Raw genomic sequence first — 12052 nt, forward strand, 5'->3', positions numbered from 1 at the left:
TAACCCTATTTCCAATGATTACCCTGGTAATAACATACTAACAATATAGAAATAACATGATAAGTTGTTTTAGAAATGTATATGAAAGTGGGTGCCCTTTGCGCTAATAACTGTACTAAGAAAAATCGGCTCTTAACTTAAAACAGGTTGGGGACCACTGATTTAGAGTCTACCCATTAGATAGATAGGACGCATTGTGTGGCATAGGGTGATATGACCACTGAGCCTTTTAGTGTTACCTGTGGCTCTCTGGAGGGCTCTGTGCTTGCTCCCTTCTGTTCAGCTAATATATGTTTCTGTTAGGTGATATTATTCGCAAGCATAATATTAGTTTACTCAACAGTATCAGCCAATGGGGGAAACCGCTCCGTTAAATTACAGAAATCTGGAGGCCTGCCTCGGAGAGATAAACAGACGGATGCCATTTTATGTCTGGCGTCTTAACCCAGAAAAAACGAAAATGTTCATCATTGGTTCAGCTCAATGTCACGAATTTCTCTCAAACACTGTTTGGAACTATGACAAATGTCACCCAGGGAAGGAGTCACACTTGACCCCAAACAGTCGTTTCAGTTACATGCTAAGAATACTATTGGGATAGCTTTTTTCCCCATCTTTACAACCTTTCAAAGATCTGCCCCATGCTGTCCCAGTCTGATGCTGAGAGTATAATTCATGCGTTTGTTACTTCCCGTCTCGATTATTGTAATGTACTGCTCTCCGGTGCCCTGATGTCCAGCATCAAAAGCCTGCAACTGATACAAAATGTTGCGGCGAGGCTTTAAACTAAGACAAAAAAGTTTCATCACATTTTCCTGATTTTAGCTAGCCTGCACTAAATCCCTGTCAAGTGGTTTTAAGTTGCTGTTAATTACATACACACTTTTGCATGGACATGCCCAATCTTATCCTTAAGATTGAATTGCCCCCTATGTTTCTAATGATTTCAAGAGCCAAGAAGAAATCTACCTTTTTCGTTCATGCCCCGGTGCTAGGTAATGCTCTGCCCTCTGAGACACAATCTGTAACCTCAGTGGAAGTGTTTGAATTGATGCTTAAGGCACACTTAGATTCTATAGGTTACGAATTATGTTGACCTCATACTCATGAGGGAGAAGGACGAGCCAAGCTGGTGTATGCATTTGGAGCACTTGGACCTGATTTAAAACCTGTTGCATTGGTCAAGATTTTGGAGCATGAAGCTGTCAAATGGACATTCTCTTATGACATATATGTCATGTCTGTGTATTGTCTCTTGATGCCCTAGCAACATCCATTTTGGCCCAGTCATCCTGGAAGGGGGATTAACTCAAGCGTGCTGCCTTCTCAAGGTTTCTTCATGCTTTTCCCTGCCCTCATGGAGCTTTCAGATCAGGGGATGTTGACTTTTAATATTACTTAGAGTAGACAGCAAAATTTGTATTTTTAAAGTTATATATTCCAGCCATTATGAGGAAAAAAATCCAATGGATTCAGTACTGTATTCGGGATTACGGGCCTTGTTTTTTTAGTGCCACGCACAAAAAAAACCTAAATGGCACCCCAGGCCACAGTTTGGGCATCCATACTTTCTAATGCCCAATAGCTTTGAGAAGTTTACTTCATACATTCCACCTGAGTGCTACTGTTGATTACATTTTTGTTATTTACCCCCCAAAATATATCCGCAAACATAGAGTGGAACCTCGGTTTTCGAACGCCTCTCAGTTTGAACAAATCGGTTCTTGACCCAAAATCTCGAGAAATTCTTGCTCCGATTTTCGTTCAAAACATCGGAGTTCGATCGCCGGTACGCTAGGGGCGATGCTGAACGGCGTACGGGTGTAGATTGCCCCCACCCCTCGTGAAGAACTGTTGTCACGGCAACGCGCACTCCTTCTCTGCTTTCGTTTTTCAAAAGCGGTGAAGGGAGTGTTTTAACTCCTAATTATGCCTCGGAAGAAGGTTGGTGCAAGCAGCAAAGTTGCTACAAGTGAAAAAAGAGGAGTAGTGCCTACAAATATTGCATTTAAGAAAGAAATAATAGCAAAATATGAAGAAGGTGTGCGAGTTTCCCTTCTTTCAGGAATACAGCATGGCTTCTGCAGACAACCGCCAAGGTAAGAAATCCTACTCATAATTATTTTCTTTATCCTTTAACTACTCACAACTTGTTGTGGAGACCCGGGTGCTAAATGACGTGTAAACGACCGGATTTTTTTATTTTTACACGTTCATGTGAGCGTAATCTTTCGTACAATTAGCCTGGGTTAGCTTCATGTTTACTTTCGTGGTAAACATTTAGGGTGTTGGAACGGATTAAAACAATTTTACATTACTTTTAATGGGAAAAAACGACTTCGGTGATCGTACAAATCGGTTTTCGTACAAAGAAATGGAACGAATTATGGTCGAGAACCGAGGTTCCACTGTATAAGCAAATACTTCTACAAGCGAATGCAGGCTTTTGAGTGCACAAAAATTAAAACAAAACTGCGACAAAAGTGTAATCCTAATCTGCAGCGTCTTAACTCTTTGACAACAAATCCAATCAGCATAAGTTGAGAAATAAAGTATTTTCTCAGTCAGCAAGACCTTTTGGCATTTGGCTCGGCTCAACTATTGCAATTTCAAGTCTTATTTTCTAGATGTTTGTAGTGTGACAGAAAAATGCTGAAAAAGAATCACTAAATAGACCCAAGTCAGAGTGTACAACAGCAAATGTGCATGTTTTATGTGAAAGAAATACTTTAATTCACACTTCATGGTGCACCCCCCAAATAAATAGTCTTTTGTGATATATTTTTAATATAAAAGTAGTACTGGACTATAAAGCGCATGGAATTTTAAATACAATAAGAGCTACCAAATGTATTCGTGTATAAATTCCAAATGTATTCACTTACAGTATATATTAGTGCAAAGAGTGATCTGTTGGAAAATGTTGATCAAAATTATAAAAATTGGTATGCAACGGCAATCAAACCCATGTCACAGTGGGGAAAGGGCCAAAACCTAACGACAGTTCACACTGGAAAACAACATATTTTAGAGATTTTAATCATTAAAATAATCACTAATTATTAAACTGACATGAGGTGAGGAATTTGATCATGAAGGCAGGACAGAAATAATGAAAAAACAGTTTAATTGATTTTAATTATATTTGTGATAAAAGTCAATCAAACATGAGTTCGGACACAGAATTTTAGTGTTCTGGTACTAGAATCGGAGTAATTTCTTGCCACTTTGCATGTAAAGAGAAGCCAGAACCTCTAAATTAGTTGATCATGCATGCATATCAGCGTGACCATGGTAAAGGGCAGTTAAACATACATATTTAAAAATAAGGCCGATAACGCTCAAACGGCAGGAGATAACAGGAACGAGACGGATATGAGATGTCGACTTACCTGGAGGAGAACGTCGACGTATACGTTATGTTGTGACATGATCTCCTTGATGTCCCATTTAACGCCGGACATGAGGAGCAACATCTGCTCGTAGTCGATGGCTTTGGCTGCAACCAGCCAGTAAATTGGCTTGCGCAACTCGCCAGCAGTCGACACCGTCTGGAAAAAAGCCCAACATATTTCATTATCAGCCTCTATTGCTCTAATGATTGTATTTTCTTAAAGGCTTTCCCGAAACAAGAGTGCAAAACGGATAATACCTATCTTTCGGTTTACTTGATAATTTTCGTTGCCTCTAAACGTTATTGCACTACTTTTCATTACACTAATGCGGAGGTTGACAAGAGTCATATTGGACCAAATATTAACAGAAGCATATTCTTTGAGCTGCAAAAAATTACAAACTTTATAAAAGCCGAATGAGAAAGTCAACGCGTACTGAAAAATATATACTGTGTACGACTATATTCATTGGAAATGATGTTTGTGTCATGTTTGTCCTTCTAAAATAACCCATATCATTTTCCATTATCAAACATTTTTGAAAGAGTGCCAGGCAGCCACTAGAGAGCGGCAATGAGCCTCATGCGCCTCTAATGCCCTACTTTGTTGCAATATTATTATAACTACGTCCAGTTTCTAAGCATGATATCAAAAATTAATACCCCCGGTGTGCCATATCTAATCTCATTGCACATAATGTTTCATCACATTGATATCAATGACAAAGAAAAATCTGTTCGATGTATTTTAAAAACTAGTCGTTTAGAAAACTTTGCTAAAGCTGAGCTATATTGCTTTTATAATATTTTTTAAATTACATTTTTGTAGTTAAGTTTTAAAATAAAATAATGTTAGATATTACTTTTCGTTTTTAGATTTTATTTGTATTGTATTCATTATTTTTATGTGTTTTGATTTATGTATGTGTTTATCATTGGGTTCAATTATGTGTCTTTTCTAATAATTCCTGTATTTACTTTTAATCTTAAAATATTCAAATATCTATTAGGTGTTAATTTTTTTTGTGCTCAATAGTGTATATTATATATTATTTTTTTTATCACTGTATTTATTGTAAGATGCATTTGGAAAATCTGCTGACAATTTTTTGAGTATGATTTTATTTACTGTATTTTTTATACGTATCCTTAATTGTTTAACTACATGTTTGTTTAATATTTAGTTAAATACTTTATATTTTCCGTTATTATAGTAATTAGTAATTATTCATTTTCCATACCAAAATATTCAAATATTTAATGTTGTTTATTAATTATTATTTTTCAATTGTGTATTGATATATTTATTTATCACTGTACTTGTATTTCAAAAATCATTTTAATTATTAGATTATTTTTATAAATATAATTTTATTTATTTCATAATTTTTAATCATTATTAATGTTTTTTGTTTTTATATTTTAATACATATACCACATTGTTTAATTACATGTCTATTATGTAGTTCAATACTATATATTTTTCATTATTACAGTAATTAATTTCATATAGTTTTTTAATTAGTAAATTTTAATTAGTATTATTGCTTTCAACAATATTTTATTTAAAATATTATTAATGTTTATATATATATATATATACATATATATATAATATAATTTATAGGATATATAGTTTCGACTGGTAAACTTCCAGAGGTTTTTTGCTTAGGGCATTGCACTACGTATTTTACATTTTTCTAATGCATTTACAACTTGGACAGGATATGAGCTTGATCCTGTTAATGTTGCGTACATATCCTAACATTTTTTGCATCTTATTTGTTTTTATTACATGTTTATCCTGGAGTGTAACACATAATTAGAATTAGAATAGTCTTTATTGTCATTGATATCAGCGTCGTGAAACATTATATGAAATGGATTACACATGGCACTCTAGTGTAAAACATATCATATAAAGACTTTGAATAGAAGAAATATACTATAAGGATGAATAAGCATAAAAAAATAATAACGTAGTGCTAAGAAAACCGGTCTAGGTTATAATTATAATGCAATGATGAAACGTGCATGGTAACAATAATGCAAAGAAAATGGGTGAAAAAATATTTAGAAGCAGCAAATAAAAAAAAAACCACAAGGTGTGTCTGTGTGTATATACATTTTTTGCTCTCACAGTTTCGAGCATAAGTTTAGTTTTTCCCAGTTTCATTTAGCAACAACAAAAAGAGAAATGAGTGCAAATTGGTCGCAAGATACGTTGTCAGTTTTGTGCGTTTGTTTAGGGTTGTGACAGCCTAATCTAGCTGTAAAGTAAACAATGTACACTACGTTATCAATGATAATAAAGACAATTCTAGTCGATTGTATTCTATTGATAGTTGTCATTGATTTATGCATTTATTATTTTTCTTAAAAAGGCTATGTTAGTAGGAGACCTAAATTCAATCGCAAAAAGCAACAAAAGGCATTATCTCTTCATGCAAATGGTCAATAGAAGAGAACATAGTGAATAGAACATGGTGATAACATGACATTTAATCCTGGTTTTAACACATATCGTCTGAATGTCAACTTCCCTAGGATAGAAAGGGAGCAGGGTAAAAAGGCCGCTTGATTTTTGAGTGACAGAAGATTTTCTTGGCACAAAAGTTGGCCAAAGCGTTGAGAGCTGAAATTGCTTTCTGGGAAAGTAGCTGCTAAAAGGCAAAAGGCAGTCTTGGTGAAAATAAAAAAGAAAAAAAGACAGTACCCTGAGAATACTTCATGGTTTGCAACTGCCAGATACAAAATAAAAAATTAAAAAAACTACTGAAAGCCAAAGTTCCACACACACACACACACACACACACACACACACACACACACACACACACACACACACACACACACACACACACACACACACACACACACACACACACACACACACACACACACACACACACACACACACACACACACACACACACACACACACACACACACACACACACACCAGAATGGAGATTTTCATTTTCAGCTGAAATAGCCAGGGTCCAGGGGCCCTGTGTGTATATATATGTGTGTATTTATCTTATTTGCTATGTGAAAATTGCACTAGAATGAATTACGGGTAAATCCAACAAAACAGAAACCATGCATTATATATATATATATATATATATATATATATATATATATAAATTTAAAAAATAATAATATATTGACATTAAAAGCATTTGTAATATTGAACATGATCATGATGATACAAAATAATTTATTTTAATCATGTTTATAACAAATTTTAAATTTAGTTTATCCTGTTCTAAATATTGTATAAACACAAAAGCTAAAATCATTTCATAAATAAATAGATTTATAAATGCCTCAGATTGGGATTTTCTGTCACACAGGGGAACCAGTGGTTGACTGCTGCTAGTATTTGAAGTGGAAGGATTAGGAACGGCCAATAATGTTGAACCGGTGGTGTTACTGTTAGTTTCACAGCCGATTTTAAATGCGGATCCGAGTGCATAATTTGATCGCCGGCAAGCTATTTTTGCTTTGTGCTTGTTCATTTTAGCATGATCGATCAGTGCCACACAACCTCGCGTACCATAATTGATCAGATCGACACAGTATAGACACTTTGCTTTCCCTGGAACATCACACTTTGCGACGAACTGGCTCAAAGTTTCTGTAACTTCCTCGATCTTTGCGCCGATTTTAACGTTTACTGTGACAGTCTTCTCCAGCCATGACCACTTAAATTTATTCTTGATTCCTTTATCAATCTCGGAGACAAAAGCCTCGTCTTCTTTTCTTAGTATTTTCATATTTACTTTTTCAAACACTCATTTCACCGTTTGAAAAGACCGGAAGGAGCGCCATGTTTGAGAAAGCCAATGCTCTGAACAAAAGCTCCGCTGATTGGTTATCAGCGAACCTATCGACCAATGGTCTAAATGCTAACTTGGGGTGACGAAACAGTCACGTATCATACCTCAACCCCCCAAAATATTTTCTCATCGAATTTAGACGATTTACGGGAATGACCTTTGGGGTTCAAAAACAGCGGAAATCCGCGGATCCGCGGAAAATTCTGATCCCTGCATATACACACACACACACACACATATATATATTATATATATATACACATACACACACACATTGTGTATATACACACATATATATATATACACACATATATACACACATATATATACACACACATATATATATATATATATACACACATATATATATATATATACACACATATATATATATATACACACATATATATATATATACACACATATATATATATATATATATATATACACACATATATATATATATACACACATATATATATATATATATACACACATATATATATATATATATATATATACACACACATATATATATATATATATATACACACATATATATATATATATATATATATATACACACATATATATATATATATATATATATACACACACATATATATATATATATATATACACACACATATATATATATATATATATATACACACACATATATATATATATATATATACACACACATATATATATATATATATATATATACACACACATATATATATATATATATATATATATATACATACATATACACACACCTCATCTCATCTCATCTCATCAGCTGTACCGCTTATCCTCAGTAGGGTCGCGGGGATGCTGGAGCCCATCCCAGCAATCATCGGGCAGGGGACACCCTGGACTGGTTGCCAGCCAATTGCAGGGCATAAATATATATATATACATATATATACATATATATATATATATATATATATATATATATATATATATATAAAGTTCCAGATACAGGAAAAAAAAAAAATCAATCAATAAATTTATGAAAAAAAAAAATCATTGTTGTACCTTGTATAGGAAGGGATCAAAAGACAACATAACTGAACTTATACATGAAAAACATTAAAATGTACATATTTAAAGTTGTGTATATATATATATATATATATATATATATATATGATTAATAGAAAGGTCAACACACAGTTTTGGTTCTCTTTAATATAGCAACCATTTGTCCCATAAGCGACAGGGATTTGAATGGGTACCTATGACGATATGCATTTTCCGTTTGGATTATTGCTAAAACTGCCAAAAGAGAGCGATTAGGCTACACGCAGGCAGGCTCTACCTGGGAATAGAAGTGCTGCAGGAAGGGCTTCTTGGCAGACGGCATTATGGCGTCCAAATGGGGTTGAAGCCACTCAAACTGCTCAGCCAAAAACACACTGAGGGAGGAAGACATCGATCATTGGCAGAAAAGGGATTCATGGCTTCAGGGCCAGAGCAATATGGGCCCCTCAAAAACCTCCATTTGATCAGTGAGACTAGAAATGTAAAACAAGGCATGTCAAAGCTCACAGGGACTCGGTGGCGACCACTCTCTGCGCCAGGCCATAAAGAGTGGCGCTGTCGGTGAGGACCACCATGTGGCTGAGGTGAGGGCTCGGCACCTTCTCCTTCCTCTCCACCGGGGGAACCTGCACACTGCTGCCACTGCTGCCACTGTTGCCTTCGATGACACCCTCCTGAAAAACACACGTTGACATTCATGATCTTGCGATTTCAAACTGATTACAGGAAACTGACAAAGGATTGCTTTGCATTCTAAATTTGATTCATCTCCATTTTAGACTCTTCTCTTTTTCTATGGCGACAATGTACCATGATGTGTGATCAAATGAATCATGACCAAATTCAAGCACTTTTTAAGGACTTTTAAAGCTAATTTCCCAAATTGCCCAGGACCCTTTGCAATTCACAATTGATTTATTTTCAATCTTGCGTGTGCATTGATCAAGACATGACTTTTAGATCTAGAGTAAATCACCAATTTAGTTGTGGATGTGAATATTATCATTGTCTATATTTTTGGGACAAATGTCAGTTGCAGGAAGTTCTCTGCCTTACCTGGCCAATCATACATGTCCATCATGGAGACGTAATACACATTTCATAGGGCTCTGTTTAGGTGTAGCATGCGCCTGTCCTTTAGGGGGCGATGACACTTCATAGGACAATGCCATAAAACTAATGCCAGCTGCCGTTAACTAGAGGGAGGAAGAAATGGCAATGGCAAAGCAAAACCACCGGAGCGGGGATGTCAGCATCGTATTTAATCATACTTGTTCGTTTTTCTCCAATTCATGCGCGCTCTATCATGTCAGACTGCCGAGAGACATGGCAACAATTTTTAGCGTTTTACGCACTTGCCCCTGAATTCAAGCAATTTTCATTCCTTGAAAACACAATATTAAAATTCAAGCATTTCAAGCACCAGCATGAAACCTGTATATTGGGAATATGGTAAAATGAGAAAAAAAAAATCAAGAAAAAGGATCTGCCAGTGGAACAAGAATTATTTCATTCTCATCAAAATCATATTCCAGCACGTTTCATTTTGACACAGTTTTCTAGTGTTATAGAAACAAAACATTAAATGAATTATTTTACAAATTTTAAAGTGGAAGGGTGGGGGGTGCATACCCTCTGTATGGTACAATATTTATGTGAGCAGAGACAAAAGGCTCTTACATGACCTGTTTGACAAAAGTGTTAACGATGCAAAATGTAAATGTAGAAAGGTGAAATCAGAGAATAAAGAAATGTTGAAGAGAAAAACGCTGAGAAAACAAAATTCCTCTTTGGATACATTCTGCACAAAGTCATGAATAACATTAAATAGGAGACTGAAACCCCTAACAGTCAGTAAAACAACCCAGACTGATACTCTAATGGTAGTCATAATCCGGGAGAGGGATAATAATGTTATTTGAAAATATAAGGAAATTTATCAGAATATGGAAAGAAATTGGGGCATGGCCAGCAGATTTTGAAAACACACGAAAAAACAACCTTTTGTCACCAATTTCAAGTTAAACAGGCTGTATAGACAGAAACAAAGAAGAACAATGACAGGAGGAGAATTAAAAAAAAAAAAAAAAAAAACAGCGAGAGAGATCCTCGCCTTGACCCGAACGGAACTAGCCTTGGGCTTAAGATATTACCTGTAGGTTGAACGTGGGGGACAAAACCTTTTTGTAGCTTGTGAAAGGCTTGCTCGCTTGGCAGATGTCCGACCTTTCGCTATCAAATCAACACAGCAATGTATTACCTTTCCTTCTTTTCAAGTTTAACTGCTGATGGGGCGATCGCTTTGGTGGATTAGTGCCCCCTAGGCAAACATAGTTTGTGAAACCGGTGACATCTCCCAAGGCCCGCTAGCAGATGCTCAGATGCCAACTCGGAATCTGATGTGCTAAACCCACAGCTTTTACCAAGACTGATGTTACAGTAAACATTCTTAATGATTTTTTGCAAATGTCTTTGGGTAGATTTCTCCTCTTAGCAACAACTAGAGGCTGAAATGTAATTGGTTAAAGGTTCAAATATCTGGAAGCAGTACAACTAAGCAGAAGCAGTTAATGGATGCTGACAGACAATTTGGTAGTATCTGATATTCTTTAGGCCAGCAGAGAAGGCCTAGCAGGCCCTGATGGCCCACCACTGCATACTCAAAAAAATTGTTCTTACGTCAACTGCAAAGTAACGAGCCCATACAAAACATGAAAGTATACCAACGGAAATGTTTTATGGCTTGACATGAAACTATAACTACCGTGTAACTCGCTTATAAAACACTACGAGTTGGAATATTTTTTTAAAGCCGTTGTGGGACTTAACAGTCATTCCATGCCGAAATGTTATTTACGAGTAGTGGCGACATAAAACATACGGACTATTTTTTTCCGGGCTCTTGCTTGTAAAAAGAAAAGTTGATTTATGTTAGGCAGCTGCTCAAAACATCTTACAGTCCCCAGAAAGTTTTTGCACAAAACGTACATTTGCAATTCATTCCACTCCCGTTCAAACTCCACAATACGAGAAACATTCTGGGAATTTTGATGGGGATTTTACAGTGCTGGAATCATTCTCTCTTTTTCAAAAGTTAGAATCGTCTTAAATGTCATTCATAAACGTTGTGAAACATCGTATGCAACAACATGGCGCGCGCGCGCGCGCACACACACACACACACACACAAATAAATGCAAAGTAAATATTTGCAAATTACAGTGGTACCTCTACTTACGAATTGAACTGGTTCTGGGAGTAGCTTCGTAGCCTGAAAACCTTTTAAGTAGAGACGCCTTTTGAATGTTGTCCGTTTATCCATTCCAAGCCCCACAAAAGTATACACTTTTTTAAAAAAAATCAAGCATTAGAAATGAAACAAATACCTATTAAAATGAGACGACCACACAAAAAACATAAAACGTCATGTAAAAAAAACAAAGAATAAAGGAAATAATCAGAATATCCATTTACTTTTTTGCCTGGCATTTCTTGACAAACTGATCCATTGATGTCTGATTTTGCCGGTTTTTAAGGATCTGTCAGAAATGCGCCAGGCAGATGTTGCGAAAGCCTGACTTGCCAAAACTTTTTCCGGGTAATTCCTTTTTACAAATTCAGAGACTTGGAGGAATTCTGCCAAAATATCTTTAATTTGGGCTAATGGAGTGATGGCTTTGTCCTCTCCCCGCCATCTTGCAAGAACCCCTCTTCCTCCTCACCCTTTCAGAATTCTTAACTGTGATGGGGACACGAAGAG

At 35.8% G+C, this 12052-nt stretch overlaps 1 protein-coding gene across 1 annotated transcript in view; it reads right to left on the bottom strand.

Annotated features, from left to right (window-relative positions):
- vps50 (VPS50 EARP/GARPII complex subunit) overlaps nucleotides 1-12052 on the bottom strand; it is a 148568-nt gene that overhangs the window by 6936 nt on the left and 129580 nt on the right. Inside the window, exons 23-25 of the mRNA XM_088325993.1 lie at nucleotides 8800-8966; nucleotides 8570-8666; nucleotides 3393-3551 (exon numbers count right to left, since the gene is read on the bottom strand). Of these exons, the coding sequence (XP_088182119.1) occupies nucleotides 3393-3551; nucleotides 8570-8666; nucleotides 8800-8966 (423 nt within the window). The remainder of the gene's footprint in view (nucleotides 1-3392; nucleotides 3552-8569; nucleotides 8667-8799; nucleotides 8967-12052) is intronic.

This window comes from Urocampus carinirostris, chromosome 2 (genome assembly GCF_059441175.1).
Source record: "Urocampus carinirostris isolate Australia breed hairy pipefish chromosome 2, RoL_Ucar_1.0, whole genome shotgun sequence".
Taxonomy (NCBI): domain Eukaryota; kingdom Metazoa; phylum Chordata; class Actinopteri; order Syngnathiformes; family Syngnathidae; genus Urocampus; species Urocampus carinirostris.